The following is a 19,053-nucleotide window of genomic DNA, read 5'->3' as shown; positions in this document are numbered from 1 at the left end:
TGGACCATTATTTCTCATTGGAACCCATTGGCTAAGAAAACCAGCATGGTTTGACACCACATGGGAACATAAATATCTTTTTCTCATGCTTTGAAAAGTACAGTAGGCAAAATTTAAAAATAAAGGTTTTAGACAAATGTCGTAAGAAACAGTCATTTCCCACCACAATAGCAGATCTTTTGTAATTTTCATAAAAGCAGTTCATTTGCAGTATAACTTTTTATAGGGGATTTTTAATTGTAAAGAAAGGTATGTGGGCTTTAAAAGTGATTCTAAATCTTTTTTTTAAATTTTTTACAGAGACAGAGAGAGAGTCAGAGAGAGGGATAGACAGGGACAGACAGACAGGAATGGAGAGATGAGAAGCATCAATCATTAGTTTTTTGTTGCACACTGCAACACCTTAATTGTTCATTAATTGCCTTCTTATATGTGCCGTGACCGTGGGCCTTCAGCAGACTGAGTAACCCCTTGCTTGAGCCAGTGACCTTGGGCTCAAGCTGGTGACCTTTTGCTCAAACCAGATGAGGCCTCACTCAAGCTGGTGACCTTGGGGTCTCTAACCTGGGTCTTCCGCATCCCAGTCCAATGCTCTATCCACTGCACCACTGCCCGGTCAGGCTGATTCTAAATCTTGAATAGAAAACATGAATTGGCTTTAATAAATGCCACCTTTTTATTATTGACATTAATTTAAGTAATGATACCATGGTATCAAGTCAATGATACCATGACTTGAATTGTGAGGCAATAAGATACCTTCTGTATGTAATGACCACAGAACTAACCATTATAATATAGTTTTACTTATTTTGTTTACTCTAAAAGTCTATAGCAGAGTTTCTCTATTTTATAGATTAAAAAAAAAAACAAATAAAGATGGATTTTAATTCACTGTGGAAAAGAGTATTGAGTAACAAACTGAATTTAAAAAGTAAGAAATTTTTTAGTAATCTGGAATAGTCTACATGGTTTTCTGGAATATTCTATATAGTTTTCTGGAATATTCTACACAGTTTTTATTACACAGCATGTAAGACCAAGATTTAGAGGACTGTCTTCAACATCACTGCCATCTTGAAGCAGGGTACACACATTAGGTATTGCAAAAAACATCAAACTTTTCTTCTGTTGTTTGCACTGATGCTAATTTTTTGTTCTTTTGTTTATACATGTCTATGTTGTGTGCGGAAAATTTTTTTCCTTTTGGATTTTTTTTCTTTTCTTTTTATTTATTTTTACCAGGGGAGAGCGCGAACGCAATCCCCCACTACCACAAATTTTGCAGTCAAGTTTCCCACATTTGTGGAAATTGCAGGGGTCAGCACACTCGGAGTGTGCAATGGGTGAGCCTCACCCCGGGAAAACCACCTTCGTGATCATGGTATCTCCCCTGTCAGGTAAGTATCTCCTTTTGGATTTTTAAAAAAACTGTTTTGGCTAAGTAGAGGACGTGGACTAGTTATAGCAAACAAAACACACTGTTTGCTTTTGCCAAAGGTCAGTGAGTGAGTACATTTGGTAGCTGACTTAGATAATGAGATCAGGACAAAAATTCAAGACTATGAGGAATGTTACAGTGTAACTCTTCTGGTACTAGAACCAGTTCATGCCTTCCCAAAAGACAATGATTTATAGACTTGCATCCATTTTGTATTTTTGTACTAGTATTTGTAAATATGAACTTTTTAAATTGGTGCAAAAATGGTTTCTTTTGTAAGATGTTTTCAACATTTACATTCAATTCAAGCCTTTGTATATTTTAGAGCTGTGCAACACTTTAAATCTTGTATTTATTTTTAGTAAAAATGATGACAGTTTCATTGTGAACCCCTCTCAAAAATGTACTAGAAAAGTTTGATTACCTAGAAAGTGTGTATAGAAACTGCAAATAAATGGGACTGCAATTAACTGGTTTCTCTCTTCATTGTTATACAATTGTATTGTTGGGGTTTCATAGACACAAGCGTTTTGAACTAGACATTGTTAGATTCAGGGAGTGCTGATATGCTGGGGCTGCCAAGAGTGTAACTATTGAAGGAACAGGGAGTGCTGATAGGGCCCCTGTAGAGGCTGAGAGCAAAGAAGGTCAGAGACCCTTATCAGAAGTTTATGTTTGAAATTTCGCCACTAAGCTAAAACCGGCCTCTGTTGCTATGCCAACCCCTGTTGCTATGCTGCGTGCGACCTCCCTAGCCAATAGCTAAATTGCCACATCTGCTTCTGTATGCTTGCTCACTTAGGATATATAAAGACCTGGCTGTAAGCGCCAGGCGTGGCTTCCGTTTGCAACTCCTTGTGAGCACGGTGTCTCCGGACATCTTGGGAGTTTGCCCCTGCGCAGGTTAAACTGGCCAGTAAAGTAAATCTAAACTCCTGAAAGTCTCTGACGTTTGTTCTCGTACCGGGTGGATGCAACAGACATAAAGAGGAACTTCTATGGCAAAAGTATGAGCAAAATAATAACAATAATAATACTGTCTCTGTAATGGGCCCTAATCCAGCTTTGTATTTGAGAGGGAAAAAAACACATTCCCAAGGTTGGATATGCTTTCCTGTAGCTCCTCTCTGGGCCAGGAAAAGATTTCTGGCTTTACTTTGAAATATTCAGCTTTGCTTCTTATAAGTACTCAGACTGTACCTCCTTCCCAAGATGGGCAGACTCCATACCTACACACACACACACACACACAATCACACACACACACACACACACAATATGCCATTAAATAATGTCAGGTACCCTTTATTACATACCAAATTCATGTGCCCGATACTGTTCTATGCGCCTTGTGTACTCTAACTCATGTACTCCCAACGTTGTGCCCATTTTGCAGATGGGGAAACTAACGGACAGAGCATTACTTCACTTGCCCAAAGCCACAGAGCGTTGGTGCTGGGGTTCCAATGGTCCAGGGTCGGTGTTTGCACCCAACTAAGATCGCTAAATGACATCGCTAAGAACCCGCCCCTCCCCTTTCAAATTCCAGTACGGAAGAGCCCACCCAGGACACATGTGTGCTGCATGTCTGCAGCGCGTCATTAAGCGTCATTTGAGGCAAGGAGAATGACATTAAAAAGAAAGCTTCAAAGAACCAACTAGTGACAGCGGCACCCCCGAGCCGCCTCCACGAACCTTCCCATCCGCGGGAAATGGCGTGGGCTCACGCCAGCGCTCATGCGGTATAGCGCGGGGTTCCAAACGCACCAGCCTCCTGGCACCAAACCCTGGGAGGTCGGCATTGCGGTTGCGCAATGGGAAGGAAAGACCCTTTCCCGGCTATACCCCTAGCAACATCCCGCGCCCCAAGGACTGCGCATGCGCCCTCGGGGTTGCTTAGTAACTTGCCGCTTGCGTAGGGAACCTGTGCGTGCGTGGGGCGGCCGGCCGGCGCGTCTCGTGATCCCGCTGGACATCTCGTGAGACTTTGAGCGGTCGGGACTGTCCTCGCCATTGCCGCTGCGGGAGCCGTCGTCGCCAGCGGTTCCCCGTCCTCCAGAGGCCGGTGTAGTGGGGCTTGTTAGCAGAAGAGGTTTGTCCGGCGGCGTTTTTCCCGCCCGTGGAACTTTCCTGTCGGGTGTGGGCGAGAACCCACTGAGCGCTTTTAACGGCTGCGGGGCGGGGTGGGGGGGTCTGAGGTGAGGGAGAGAAAGCACGCGCTTTCCTGGGGGAACACGGTCCCCTTCCCTGTGGGCAGCGCTCCGCAGGGCGGGCCTGACGGGCCGGCCGGGACGCCCAGGCGGTGTGTGATTTGGAGTCAGACTCCCGGTGCCGGCCCTGCGGGCCCCACGCTTCGGGCGGCGGGCGGGCGCTGTGAGCCCCGTGCCCCGGGCTCCTGAGCGGCTGCTGCCCGCTCCCCTCCTCCTCCCTCTCCTGGCTCTGATCAGCAGTGACACAACGTTCTATAGAAACACGGGAAATAATTGTGAAAAGGAATTGATAAAATAGCGAATTGTTTCGTTATAACGTCTTCCGAGGTTGAGATGACGCAGATACGTAAGTGGGAAAGAAAATGACGATGTTGACCCCGTTTGGTTAAGTCCGTCTGTTCTGTTGGGGTCGCTCCCTGTCCTCCCTCCCGGGCTCTCCGGGAATTGCGACTGTTCCGGGTGTTAAACTGGCCTCATGTTTATACACCGTGACTTCTGCAAGCATTCGCACCATGTTTTCTACAGCAAGGGCGATGGCGCAGTTCAGGGCGGAGGGACGGCATACAGTTTAGGCAGCGCTGTCCCCCGTCTGGCCGATTCTGAGGTCTCTGAAATATCCCACAGGTGGTGGAGGTGCTGCCTTGGAGACCTCACGGGGGTTTTGGTGTGTCTGTTTATTCAGTGAGGGAGGAAGGCACAGACAGACTCCCGCATGCGCCTGGGATCTGGGATCCGTCCTGCAAGCCAACTGGGGACGATGCCCATGGGGGGGAGCGGTGGAGGGGGTAGAGGGGAAAAGGAGGTGGGGGTGTTGCTCTGCTGCTCAGCAACCAAGCTATTTTAGCACCTGAGGCAGAGGCCAGGGAGCCATCCTCAGTGCCCAGGGACAGTGGGATCCAGTAGCGCCATGGCTGCAGGACGGAGAGACAGAGAGAGAAGCGAGAGGGAGGAGTGGAGAAGCAGAAGGAAGCTTCTCCTGTGTGCCCTGACCGGGAATCGAACCCAGGACTTCAACATATCAGGCAGAAGCTGTACCACTGAGCCACTGGCCAGGGCCCCATAGGGGTTTTACAAACTGATTGTTCAGTGTACTGACACACAGTTTGTTTTAAAAAAATTTTGGAATCGCCTCATTGTAACCTGCCCTCTTTTGCTGTGTATTTCTTGCAGTTGGTTTTTGGGTGAGAGGCGTGTTCATCCTTCACCATTGTGGTAAGTGGAAGGCAAGTGAACACATTTACCTCGGGAGCAGAATCTGCAAGTGACTTTTGGGAAATGTCTAAAAACTGTCTTATAAACACCAGGTGGCTCTTTGTTCTTAAGTTATCAAGAATGTTCTGTCATAAAATATAAATAGGGTTCATTTTCAGTAAATTCATTTTGCAGGATTTTGAATATACCAAATTATATTAACAAATTTTCAAAATCTAGTCATGGTTGGGCTAAGAAAATGTTGCACGAACTTCATCTTTGGGAAGAAACGAAAGGGAAATAAAGTTTCTGCTGTGCCTGTTATGGACCAGACATGATGGTGAGTGCATACTATGTCATGTGGTCTTCACATCCCTGTGAAGTAGATAGTATCTGAACTTGACAGGTTCACAGATTGAGGGACAGAGAGATTAAATCCCTGCCTAAAGTGAAATAGCAAAATTTGCAATTTGGTCTTCGATTTCAGTATTTCTTAAAGCCCAGTATTTGTACGATGGCTTGGTACTTCAGATTTGTTTACAAGACATGGTTGTAGCTGCGCGTCCAGGTACATAGTGAGTGTGATTTACATACTGTGACCTTGAGGACATGTAGTGCCTGTGCTCCATGATGAATCGTTCTGTTGGGAGAACATTGTGAAATCCAAATAATAAAGTAATACTAGCTAACAATGGGTGCCCTTGCTCTGCCAGTCATTGCTCTAAGCACTTTACATATACTAATTTAATCCTTATAACTACATCAAGTTGGTAGTGTTATATCTGATTTATAGATTTTTAAAAAAAAAAACCACAGAGAAATAAACTAAGTTGTCTGAAATTACACAGCTAGTAAGTGGAGGAGCTTGGACCCAAACCCAGGTATTCTGACCCCAAGCCTAAGGTCTTAAACGTTTCTGAAATTGTCCCTTGTGTAACTAGCCAGTGTGTGAAAGTTACCATAAAAGCAGTCAGATGTGAGTGTTCTGGTTCTCGGGAAAGCAGTGGCACTTCCAGGCAGGGTGACACCGCACCTTTGCTTTGTGAAGAGGAATGAAGTTGGGGAATTGAATAGGGCCTCCCAGGTGGAGTAATGACAGGCTATCGGGACAGAGGTTTTGAAAGGAGGGAGAGGTTCAGAATGCGAGATTGGTTGATTTGCGTGAATGGGCCACAGAGGTAGAAATTGAGTTGGTAGACTAAATGCTTGCTGCTTCTGTGTCTAGCTACAGCCACAATTTGCAGCATTATAATTATCCAGTAAGAATTGTCTGAATATAAGTATATAACAGTGGTTGGCAAACTTTGTCTATAAAAGGCCAGATAGTATTTTATGCTTAGATTTGGGGGAGAAGTGGTAAGATGTGATCTCTGAGAGTTGTGGAGGCTTCTTAGTATGCTTTATAAGGATCTTAATACGAGTTTGGATTTTATATTGTCACCGTTATAAAGAAATTCTTTGTGATTTGAATAATACAAAATATGTAAGGCACACGGAGCCAGATTACACCACACTTACTAGCAATGAGACTTGGAAAATTAGCTAAACTTTCTTTGCCTCAGATTTCTCTTAAGGAAAACAGGAAAAATAATACAGCCTTTCCTGTAGGGTTGTCAGGAATAACATATCTGGTAGGGCTTAGAACATTGCCTGGCAGAGTAAGCAGTAAAGTATCTCTTAGGTATTATTATCTGTACCTTGTGGTGTATTTCCAGATAGTGAATCCATATTTAATGAAAATTACATATATAAATCTCTAAAGCAAAAGTGTTAAAAATATAGTGAGAATATGAAATACTATTAGAGTTGGGAAACTTGCACTTGCTATTCTCATTCTGGGAGAGTTCAAGTAGAGGTGCATGATTCAAGTACAGCTGATTTTGTAAGAGCTGAACTTTAGAAGTGACTTGAACACCCATGAGTAGGGACTGGTTAAACAGATCACGAGTATCTGCATGGTAGGAAACGAAGCAGTAGTTAAAATGACAGCGGTGTATGTAAAAATACTGGTTTTGGAAGCCTTCTTCCACTGTGAATTGATCCCCTGCAGGGGTTCCTGTACAAAAGCAGTGAGGATCCTGTTCTCTCCTTTTCAGCATTTACTCTGTAGCCTTTAAATTGTGAAGCGTTCACTTCATTCTTGGGAGTGTGTTTGATCCTGATTTTTATTCTTCTGTGTGGGGAATACAGCCCTTCAGATTTTAAAGGTTTATTCTAAATCATGAACGGAAAATTTCTAAAATTCACCCTGTACTCCAGTTCAGTTTGAGTTGGCATTGTGAGAACGTGCATCCTAAGTTTATTAATGCAGCTGTTAGAGTAATTTGTATGCGTTCTTTTCAGGCGTAGGTTTACCAGTCCTAGGTGACCAAGCACTGTCACAAGTAAGCCCTCCAGTGAGTTTCAAACACTTAGGCCCACCTCAGAGAAGTGGAGTTGCTCCTGTTGCACCAAGATGTCTAGCTGCTCCAGTGAAGACAACGTGGTTTGTATTTCAGATTAAAAAAAAAATCTGTTCTTTTCTTTTCTTAGTCATATTTCTTTTCTAAATTGAATTTCATTTCACAGTGAAATGCAAAGATTGTAAGCCTACAGTTCATGAGTTTGACAGTGATATCTAAAGCTGTGTGAAAATTCACGTACAGGTTCTTTTGTGACCCTCCTTTTCGGTAAATGCTCAGGAATTGAATTGCTAGGTTACAGGGTTGATGTGATTATAACTTTATGAGAACCTGCCAGTTTTTCAGAGTGGTTGTGGTCTTATATATTCTGTCCCATTCTGTGTTTCTTGACCTCTGAAGTGGCATAAAAACACACATTTTTAAGCTATATGTAATTTGACTTAACAGAAAACACATTACTTACGTAAAGATGTGGATATTCCTGCCATCTAAGTGGTATAGGCGATTTTCTTTAACTTTAATGTTTTTCATCCTTGGAGCTAATGTTAACCACCTACAAAGAGATATTTTTCTAACATAATTATTTGAAAGTACTTGGAAAGGCATAAGGTGGTATAAACAAGGGTAACTTCATATATTTTTATAAATAATCATCAGTAGCAGTTCCATATTATTTTGATATATTTTTGATACAGACATGCATAGCTTCAAGGTATGTTTATTTTAAAATTTCTCTTATAGTTTATAATTTATTCTTAGGTAAAGAATTAAATAAAATTAATAGTTATTTACTATCTACTTATATAAAACATTTTAAGGTGATTTAGAGATTAATTTATCAAGAAAAAAAATTAAGGGATTGAGAAATACAGATTGGTAGTTACAAAGTTGTCATAGGAATGCAAAATACAGCCTACAGAATATAGTCAAGGGTATTGTAATAAGTATGTATGCTGCCAGGTGGGTTCTGGAAGTATCAAGGGGCCACTTTGTAAAAGTATATCATTGTCTAACCACTGTGGTGTGCACCTGAAACTAATATCAAACAAAATTGAATGTAAACTGGAATTAAAAAATTAAATTAAAAAAAAGTGCTCCTGGGTGGAAAAAGAAAATAAAAGCCTTGGCTAAAAAAAAGAAATTATGTAGTCTGACCAGGGAGTAACACAGTGGGTAGACCTGGGAGCCCAGGTTCCAAACCCCGATGTCACTGGCTTAAGCGTGGGCTCAATTGGTTTGTCTGCTTGAGCATAAGATCATAGACATGACCCCATGGTCGCTGACTTGAGCCCCAAGATCACTGGCTTGAATCCCAAGGTGATTGGCTCAGCTGGAGGCCTGCGGTCAAGGCACAAATGAGAAGCAAGCATTGAACAACTAAAAAACTGCCAGCAAGCATTGAACAACTAAAAAACTGCCATAACTGCAAGCTGATACTTTTTATCTCTCTCCCTGCCTGCCTGAGTCTCCTTCAAAAAAATTGTGTAGAAATACCTAGAATTAAAGAAGTTTTGTGATTATTGTTTTGCTAGCAATAATTTACTTATGTGCTATTTATTAAAACAAAGCTTTTTTTTTTTTTTTTTTTTTTTTTTTTCATTTTTCTGAAGCTGGAAACAGGGAGAGACAGTCAGACAGACTCCCGCATGCGCCCGACCGGGATCCACCCGGCACGCTCACCATGGGGCGACGCTCTGCCCACCAGGGGGCGATGCTCTGCCCATCCTGGGCGTCGCCATGTTGCGACCAGAGCCACTCTAGCGCCTGAGCCAGCGGCCACAGGCCATCCCCAGCGCCCGGGCCATCTTTGCTCCAATGGAGCCTTGGCTGCGGGAAGGGAAGAGAGAGACAGAGAGGAAGGCGCGGCGCAGGGGTGGAGAAGCAAATGGGCGCTTCTCCTGTGTGCCCTGGCCGGGAGTCGAACCCGGGTCCTCCGCACGCTAGGCCGACGCTCTACCGCTGAGCCAACCGGCCAGGGCAAAACAAAGCTTTGTTAATCAAGAAAATAGAAGTTTAATAAAAAAAAAAAAAAGGTTCTTAAGTGTATCATATTTTGTCCACAGAGTGGCACTGTTGGTGATTTAAAAATCAAAAGTCATGTAACATGGTTCTTTGTGATGAGAAATATTTGCTGTTACAGCAGTTCTGGTGCCAGATTACCAGACTTATCTTTCTACCCTGAGGCACACAAAAGGTTAAGCTTGATGGAAATGACTTCTTAAGTGTAGTTGGGTTAATGAGAAAACTGTTTTGCAAGTAGGTCTTTTCTTGTAACTATAGTAGTTATCTACAATGGACAAATCGTTTAATACCACAGATAGGCTTTTGGAGTTTCTTGAAAGTGAAATTGAAGTCCTCAGTTTTTCTTTCAGTTCCATCATTTACATTTCCTTTTCATTTATTAATACGATCTTCCTTAGATAAGAACTCGAATATATATTTGTGATGATGATAATGGCGTTCTTTATGCATATGAAGCAAAAACAGCATTTACCCTTGTAAGTAATGTAAATTGACATTTGCCAAATATAGTAACATTTAACCATTTTAAAGAGAAAGTTTTAAGTTCTTTATATACTGTAGAGTGTCCCTAAACCACACTCAAGAAAAGATTACTCTCCTGAATTTGTTTACCTCCTTTCAGTAAACAGCATTTAACAATTTTACTTCCTCTTTTCCTTATATGGTAGGAAATGGAGAGCAATACTCATTATCAGTGCAAAGCTCTTTAACTGTAGATCCTTCTGATATAAGTTATTTTCTTACTCCTCTTAAGTAGCATTAATTGTGGCTATTATCATATTAATGTAAGTTTTTTTTTTCTTTTACACAGACAGAGAGAGGGACAGACAGGACACATAGACAGGAAGGGAGAGAGTGGAGAAACATCAACTCTTCGTTGTGGCACCCCAGCTGCTAATTGATTCCTTTCCCACATGTGCCGGCCAGAGGGTGGGGGTGGGGGTGGGGGTGGGGGGGCTACAGCAGACCGAGTTTCCTCTTGCTCAAGCCAGCAAACCTGGGCTCAAGCTGGTGAGCCTTGCTCAAACCAGACGAGCCCACACTCAAGCCGGGGACCTCAGGGTTTCAAACCTGGTCCTCCGTGTCCCAGTCTGACGCTCCATCCACTGTGCCACCACCTGGTCAGGCGTAAAGGGTTTTGTTTTTGTTTTTTCATTTCATCTCTACTTTAGATTAAGACTTCTGAAACTGAAATTTGGTGAAAAAATATTTAAATAAATATAAAGTGTTTTTCATTCTTGTGTTCATTTTGGCTATTACAGAAGTAAACCATTAATACTTAATATTTAAAATCTTAACAGCAAAGTGTTCCTTCTGACACATTGTATGAAGAGGTACAAAAAGCAATTCAGGATCTTGGGAGACATTGCCAGGTACAAAAGTTCTTGTCTGTCAAATAAAGTGTTCTAAAATATTTATATTAAGCTGAAATGCACTATCATATAAAGTATATAATTAATTGAAATTTTGTTTTAAATTACTTATGATTATCACCTTATTGTGATCATTTTTAACAGTTTCTAGTTTAAATATATAGTATCTCCAGATGAAATTTTCAAACTAGTAATATGGAGATTTTATAACTTTTTTAAAGCCCATAACTGATCAGATGTTATGTGTCTTTCATGTAGATCATTCAGTAGCGAGTTAATATTCCCTACAAAATTTTCAAAGGAAATTGGCTGATTTGGGTGAAATTTAGTGTTTGACTAAATGTATTTTAAGATACCTCAATTGAAACAAGGTGACAGCCCACCTGTGTTTAAAAGAGTATATCTGGCATAAGTTTGAGTGGATTTTGTCAAAATAGCATGTTGGTAGAGATTAATAGAAGTATGTAATTTTCAAGGATTTTGTGAGTTGCACTCCTAGAGGTAAATGAACATTTATAAATGTTTCTTAGCTATCAAGTGTCATGAATAAAATGAGCTGACATACTTTGAAAAGTAAAGACTGCCTATCATTGTTCTTCCTGAGAGCAGAACTGGGATGCTGATCGAGTCTCCTGGGGAAGATGCATAGAGGGTGGGTGGGCCACAGGGGGCGGGAGTGGGCTCTGAGGTTGAGCAGGGCTGTGCTGGCCTGTTTTACAGAAGCATCCACGATGAGGACCTCGGTGGTCACTGCTCTGCCAGGGCCTCTGAGCAATTGTGCAGGACGTGGTGGGATGTATAGCTTCTAGGCTCAGAAGTGCTCAGGTCCCAAAGTCACAGCCCTGGCATGGGCCATAAGGGACCCCTCTGTTTCTCCCATCGCGTTAGCGCTCTCCTTTCTTCAACTCCTTCCCTTTCGGGTCTAGACCACAAGGCGCAGCACTTCCATCTTTTCTTTCTGACCCTTGCCCAGCATGCTGTTTGGTAAAACCCCCGCCCTGCCCAGACTGGGAAGCCGAGGGGAGGACATCGCTGGGCCTGTCCACTGCCTGGTAATCCTTCAGCAGCTCTCTGGTCAGCTCCCTTTGCCACCCCCCACGTGCTCCAGGCACCCCCATCCTTACCTCTTGTTTAATGGAATGGGGGGTGTGGAGCAGAATCCCCCCAAGTCCTGATTCCTCTCCCCATAGCCAACAGACGTGCCTGGGATCCCTTCCTCTGTGAGGCTGACACCTGCTGGTGTCTGCATTGGACCCTCTTTTCCTGTGCTCGGACACCTCCTGTCATGGGCCATCTCTCCTGTCCCTTCAGCCTCCGTGCTGTCACTCTCAGCATACTGTCCCAGTTTCAAGATACGATTTTTAGCCTCCCATCCCCTTTTGCTGTCATCCCTCCTCCTTCCCTTGATAACCCAGCTCTTGGCTACCAGTTATGCTCACTATGGAAGCATCTGACTTCCTGTTTTCTCTCTGGGTAGTTTAGAATACACTGTTCTTTCTGCCCTATGCCCTTCCATGCATCTTTTCCTAGTGGCACCACTTCATGTTTTAATTCTCAATATAGACATTTGCTTTTCTGAAGAGACCTGCCAGCCTGGGTTAGACCTTGTCTTCTGTGCACGCTAGCCTCCTGTTCTTCCCTGTATCACAGCAGGCATTGTAGTAATGTTAGTAGGCGGTTTGAGCACTATTGGACCATTTATCGTGTGGTAATGTTATTAGGTTAGTTTGAGCATCATGCTGTAGCATCTTGCTTTGCCCTCAAGAGAACTCAGTAATCTTGATATCTACTCTCTCCACAAGGAGATTAAACCACTGCTCCAGGCTGTTGATTACTTTCTCCATTGAAATCATCTCTCTACTTGTCTGTCTCCAGCTAAAGTGGCAGTTCCTTAGGACGGGAGCTAGTTTGTTTGTTTTTCCTTCAGTCCCTGCTTCCCGCTTCTAGCAAAGTAGTTCTGATAGGTGGTAGGCCCTCAGTAAATGTGTATTGGAATAAGATCATGAGGAAAAGGATCTGGCCTGTGATTTAAGTGTATTTTTTGACTGACTGAAATTTCTCTGTGTTTCAAGAATCCTCAGGCTCTATCTAGTCACTTCCCTGATTGGCACGAAGGGGATGTGTACTGGGTTATTGTTAATTGCATGAATTTAAAATGCTTTGAAGTCAAGAGTCACATCTGACCTAGCTGTCACTGTTCTTTCTGGAGTGGGATGCCTGTTAGTTCATGTCATCATCACATGAAAAAAGGTTCTTTGACTTTTCAACTGATTTGAACATTTCGTTCTTGAAATAGTACCTTCCTTGATTTAAAACGACTCATGCGGGAGTCTGTCCGACTGTCTCTCCCTGTTTCCAGCTTAGGAACAATACAAAAAAAAAAATACAACGACTCACATCACATTTGTAAATGTGATGTGTTAAAGGAATTGTGGTACATTTATGTTTCAGAATTAATACTTCTTAAAGCTCCTATAGGACATGCAGTAGTGACGTAGGAGCTTGGGGCTCCTTATGCCAGCCCACTGGGCTCCATGTCACCAGCAAGGAGGCATCAAGTAGATAATGACATTTCTGACAGCTGGAGAACTTTCTTTGTTACTAGCAGTCAAAATTTGGTTTAATGGTATGTTCCTATATGTTACTTTTATTTTGATGTACAACTTGCTAATAGATTGTCTTTTTACAGGTCATCCAGGATACTGTTCAAAACCTGGATAACAAATTTACTGCCATTAATAGAAAGGTTTCAAAACTTTACTACTATTGTGCTAAACCAACATGGCAAAATCGCGTAAGTGTCCTAAAAGTTTTTTCACAGTTATAAATCTCTGGTTTCTGAAGAAGCCTGTTTATTAGAAGTGAGCAAGAGCTAATAAGTCTGTGAGATTGCTGGGCTGATCCATACTTGAAGTAGCAATAGGCTAAGAAGAATGCTGAAGTTAGGATTGAGAAACGTCTTTACAATGGGCATTTTTATGTTTGTAACCATAACGTATAAAATGCAATTAAAAGGTAGCTTTAAAAGGAATAAAAGTCATATAAACAAATAGAATATTAGTCTTTAATAGAAAGCAATGATGTATGAATAATAAGTTACTAATGTATTTACTACTTTATTTCCTTTTTTGCTCATTCACAGTTTTATTCTGGCTTTGTGTCATTTCAGAGGCGACTAGGCTATTCATACAAACATCATCATTACCTGCTGTCCAGAAAGACCAAATGGCAGAAAAGGAAGAAGGAGGATCCACCTCTTCCCGCTTCACTCTCTGGCAGTGAATGCTATAGCCCAACTTCACCAGTAAGAAGGCCAACCCCCAACCCCCAGGAAAACCCTGCAGGAACATACTATCAGTCACAGGATTCCCAGCTCTGGGATCATGAGTCACTCGAGGAGCAGGACATACGCCTTAGCCAGAATCCGATACTTCGTCCATTCTGCACAGTACCATATCCTTCATGCCTGCCACGTTACACATGCAGTGGTCCAACCCCCAACCCCCAGGAAAGCCCTGCAGGAACATACTATCAGTCACAGGATTCCCAGCTCTGGGATCATGAGTCATTTGAGGAGCAGGACATACGCCTTAGCCAGAATCCGATACTTCGTCCATTCTGCACAGTACCATATCCTTCATGCCTGCCACGTTACACATGCAGTGGTCCAGATGCAGATCCAGTGCAGGGCACGTCTTCCATGCACTGCTGGGCCAGCCCAGTGGCACACAGTATGACCAGTGGCTTGTCAGCTGTCCAGGCTTCCACATTAGCCCCTGCAGCCATGCTCGACCAGGGAATATCCCATCCAGCACACAACCCTGAGGTGTTAGCTTACCCGCCTTTGCTGGAGAGTGAACGTCTGGACCATGCTGCCTCAACTCTCCACAACACAGCTGACTGCGGTGAGTATCAGACAATATGTGTGACAAGTAGTGCTATTTCACTACATGTCTCAGTATCCTCGGTGCAAGCTAGTGGAAGCTGTTTGTTTTTTTCCTGCTTTGAGGGGTACTCATACTGAGGACTTACATTCATTAAGTGTGTGTTGTGTGACAAACATCAGGTTTTTTAATCTTCTGTTTTTCTTTACACTTTTCCTTGGTAAATACTCAAAATGTCCGTGAAATGACCAGAGCCCAGATGATAGGAACGGAAAGGGTCACCTTTGGCTAATTCGCACACAAGAATGATCAAAATTGTGTTGATGGTCTTTGGTAAGAGCAACTGATCTTCCTAGGAAATTAAAAAAGCCACTTCTAAGTATTAAAAAGTAAAGAAAAAGAATTTTAAAAATGCTCTAAAACAGGGGTCCCCAAACTTTTTACATGGGGCCAGTTCACTGTCCCTCAGACCATTGGAGGGCTGCCACATACAGTGCTCCTCTCACTGACCACCAATGAAAGAGGTGCCCCTTCTGGAAGTGCAGTGGGGACCAGATAAATGGCCTCAGGGGGCTGCAGTTTGAGGACGCTAGCTCTAAAGTCTATTAAAAATTAATTATATTTACCTGAAACCTTGCATTCTTATTGATGAATGTCATCCCATTAAATTTAATATTCTAAATAAAAATTTTAAGGAATATCTTAAAAGCCACTTCTGTTACCACACACTATAGAGTTGAATGTTCTGGTGGAGAAATGAATATTTGTCTAGACACAGAAATTTCAGCACTTAGTAAACATCACAGCCAAAACTTTGAGTTATGAGCACTTCAGTTGTTTCTTGTCTCAGTTATTTATTTTTTCAACACTAAACCTTCAGTCAAAATAGCTATTACTATTACTGTGTAACTGAACTCAAAAGAAGTCTTGAATATAAAGTTATAGTTACTTCTGACCTAGGTAAGTAGAACATACTCTTGTTTTTTTCAAAATTCAGATAAGCATTTAAGTCTCGAGAGACACAAATTTAAAGAGTAAAATGATGCTTAAAATATCCATAGTGAATACATGGGACAGATTCAGTAAAGAACTGTGGTTCTCAAAGATAATGGGGTTTTTGAAATATATTGATTAAAGTGAATAAATTTAAGTAATTATAAAAGTAAGTTTGGGGAATTCCCATTGTATATTGCTAGTATATAGCTAGGAGAGAGATTGAGAAAAATTCATTGAACCACTTGGAGTAATAGCTTATTTTAGATTAAGGTAATTAATCCAGGTAACAGCTCTTTTGCAGTATATACCTGTGGCCAAAGAGACCTCAGTTGGCTCGGTCTGTGTTATGATCTTCGAAGCTTTATGGTAAATTCTGAAGCTGCTTTTGTTGTCTGGGGAGGTCAGATGGGACACTCATGGGTAGCCATCATCACATCATCTTTATTGAAGCTGTCACTGGATATTACACTTGGAGTCCTGGGTCCTTGTAGGGGTACTGAGCAGATGGTTCCAGGAATGAGACCATTACTCCCTAACACCTCTTCTTTCGGGATGATGATCAAGTTTGATTTATCTTTTCCCCAATTGAAAATGCAAGTTCAGCAGCTGAAACGCACTCAGATATGCCAGGAAAAGTGCTCTCTGCTGACCCTTCAACTTGGTCCGTAGAGGAAGTGATCCTGTTTCTGAAACAAAGAGATCCTCAGACACTCACACCTGTCGCAGATGTCTTCAGGCAACATGTAATGCATCTTTTGATCTGATTTTCCTGTCATGATGTTTTTGACCTCTGTGTAGGCTCTTCAGTTGGATACTGATCATTGTGGATGGTGGGGAGCCCTATGACCTGATTTTTTCCTATGTGGAAAAGGTTACTTTGCTGAAAGTTAGATCCTTAAGTGGTAAAGGCGGGATCTGTGCTCTTCGGCATGGTCACTCACTGGCAGGTGTTGTCTTCTCCTCTGTAGTGACAGCCACGACTCCCCTCAAGGGTGTCGTCCTGTTATGACGCCTGAAGAATCCAGAACTGATTCCATTGGATCAGATCTGTTAACCTTGTGTGGTTCCTGACAGTTCGGGATGCTGATAGCCTCATGCCATTTATAAAGAAACATCATGGACTAAGTTTTTATAAGTTGTAATGTCTAGTTTTACTTATAGTAACAATATAAAAGGTGCCTAAGAAATGCAGTACTGTATGGGATTTCAAATCTTTTCAAACAGTGATAATATGATTCAGTAAAGTTTTCTTTTTAAACTAGATCTCCTGAAAAGTAATACATGCTTCAGCAGCATTAGTTGGTTAATATAATAAAAAATTTAAGAAGGATGCCTGTGTCATGTAATATTTTTAAAGTTTTTTCTTATGGGTAAAATTAGTGGGCACGTATCCGATATACACTTTTTAATATGGTAAGGAAATGAGTAATTGGTTTTAGCATCATTTTAGCTTCAGGTGGTTAACTGATTAGCTTTCAACATAAAGACAATACTGTATAGCTCATTACAGTTTGCATCAATTCATGTTCCCAGCCTTTATAAGAAAGCTAATGACCTGAAATTCATTCTTACCATTCATAGTTTTTACTCTTTTTGTCATAGCTATGCAGTATTTTATTCAACATATAATATTTAAAATAACAGAAGTTAGACATGTGGACATTTTTAGGATGTTAGGTTAAATATCCTTTTTCTTGGCCCTGGCCGGTTGGCTCAGTGATAGAGCCTCGGCCTGGCGTGCAGGAGTCCCGGGTTCAAATCCCAGCCAGGGCACACAGGAGAAGTGCCCATCTGCTTCTCCAACCCCTCCTCTCCTTTCTGTCTCTCTCTTCCCCTCCCGCAGCCAAGGCTCCATTGGAACAAAGATTGCCCGGGCGCTGAAAATGGCTCTGTGGCCTCTGCCTCAGGCGCTAGAGTGGCTCTGGTCACAACAGAGTGACGCCCCGGATGGGCAGAGCATTGCCCCCTGGTGGGTGTGCTGGGTGGACCCTGGTTGGGCACATGCGAGGTCTGACTGCCTCCCGTTTCTGGCTTCGGAAAAATATTTAAAAAAATACCCTTTTCCTTAAAATTTGAAAAAAATTTACAAATGATCAAATGATGCTTCATCTGTACAAATTATGTCTGACAGTTTTCATCAAGTAGATGCATGCTCAGAAAATGCATATATGGAATGGAATGACCTGCTTTCTAATTGATGTTACCTGTTATATATGAGGACTAACCATGCTGACACAATATGAAAGCATTATTAATGATTGTCATTTCTTTCTCTCTGAAGGATATTGATGGGAAAGCTATGATAATGCACCAGCTTGATAATATGATAGAGGATATGGGGCTCAAGCTGGGACCAGCTTTGAAGTTGTGTGACTGCATTGAAAAGCTTAGAGAAGAAAAATGCATTGACTTGTAAAATGTTTCTATAGATTTAGATTGTACTTAATTTTGGGGAGACCAGTACTACTTGTGTAAATCATTTTGCTGCCCTGAGAAATTTTTGTGTTGTGAAAATACCCGTTATTGTAAAGCTTTTTAAATATTTTGCCTAAGCTTGGGTATTTGACTAGCCATTTACAGTTTACATCTCTGAAAATGCTTATGTCCCAGTTTTTTAAAGAAGTGCATTCTTATGGATACTGTTTCACTATACTTACATTTTATTCTATATGTGATTCATGCACACAAGTAAATCTTCAGAATTTAAAATGGTACTGTGCACTTCTTCAGAGATAAAGATTAACCTAGATATAGCAAAATGTTTCTATTCTGTAAATGTGCACATCATTTGCCATCACTGGTACCTCTCAGCTCAATCCTCAGTGTGTTTGTGGAGAGAATTTTTCTGTCCTGAGCAATGTTCCTAGCTAATTTGCATTCTGAGCCATTTAGTCTTCTAATCATTGGAAGATACATTAGTTCGATTTGTCACTTTGGACTTTATTTTAAGAATTAGAACTTTCAAACCATACATGTTCATTGTTATTTCATTATTTATTACCTTGTTGTATCATATAACATGTATTGTAACGTGTATAAGCTATGAGAATTGGTGGTAATTGTATTAGCTATTTGTTGTGAATGCCAGTAAATGTTCACCAGTGGCCAGAATGAACATTCTCTGTTTAGAAAACCAAGTGATCTTTATATTTATAAACAAATGTGATAGTTTACCAGGCATATGTGATCTGAAGAAGAGTTTTTACTTTTTTTGTGTAATAAAAAAGCTTCTACTTTTCTCTCTCAATCTCAGATTGTTTGACAGAACATTCTGTATCTAGCTGAATAGCCCTGAGGTGTTGAAGCAAATGCTATATTCTACAGTTCTCAGATTTTAAAATAAATAAAGTTAAAAGACACACTCTAATAAGTTTGTAGTTTTATGTCCCAACACTTGAGTTATAACCTTGACTTTATTCTACAGGTCAATGGATTTTTGGAAAGAAAGACTGGCCTCATGTAGGGGCCTGAACAGGAACCCAGGGACTGTCAGGAATTAAATCAGGGAGCTCTATCTGTGCTCGAATCCTCAGT

General features: G+C 41.6%; 1 protein-coding gene and 1 non-coding gene across 2 annotated transcripts; one reads left to right on the top strand and one right to left on the bottom strand.

The window, feature by feature from the left end:
- Positions 1-1,242: 1,242 nt before the first annotated feature.
- Positions 1,243-1,408, bottom strand: LOC136386890 (U1 spliceosomal RNA). The gene has a single exon (XR_010748045.1). It is a non-coding gene; the product is annotated as a U1 spliceosomal RNA (small nuclear RNA).
- Positions 1,409-3,427: 2,019 nt separating this feature from the next.
- LOC136386872 (sex comb on midleg-like protein 1) lies at positions 3,428-18,847 on the top strand. Its single transcript, XM_066357999.1, has 8 exons — positions 3,428-3,547; positions 4,838-4,863; positions 7,186-7,327; positions 10,568-10,639; positions 13,329-13,433; positions 13,809-14,547; positions 16,114-16,262; positions 17,801-18,847. Exons 3-8 carry the CDS (start codon positions 7,298-7,300, stop codon positions 17,933-17,935), a joined length of 1,230 nt encoding a protein of 409 aa, XP_066214096.1. The 5' UTR covers positions 3,428-3,547; positions 4,838-4,863; positions 7,186-7,297; the 3' UTR covers positions 17,936-18,847.
- Positions 18,848-19,053: the final 206 nt, after the last annotated feature.

This window comes from Saccopteryx leptura, unplaced genomic scaffold (assembly GCF_036850995.1).
Source record: "Saccopteryx leptura isolate mSacLep1 unplaced genomic scaffold, mSacLep1_pri_phased_curated manual_scaffold_18, whole genome shotgun sequence".
Lineage (NCBI taxonomy): Eukaryota > Metazoa > Chordata > Mammalia > Chiroptera > Emballonuridae > Saccopteryx > Saccopteryx leptura.
This window is presented reverse-complemented; position numbering and strand designations above follow the sequence as displayed.

Excerpts from the sequence above, each read along its gene's own strand:
- LOC136386872 (XM_066357999.1), top strand. The coding sequence starts at position 7,298 with ATGTCTAGCTGCTCCAGTGAAGACAACGTG. Across the intron at positions 10,640-13,328 it reads ATCTTGGGAGACATTGCCAG|GTCATCCAGGATACTGTTCA; the intron begins GTACAAAAGTTC and ends GTCTTTTTACAG. Across the intron at positions 16,263-17,800 it reads CAGATGTCTTCAGGCAACAT|GATATTGATGGGAAAGCTAT; the intron begins GTAATGCATCTT and ends TTCTCTCTGAAG.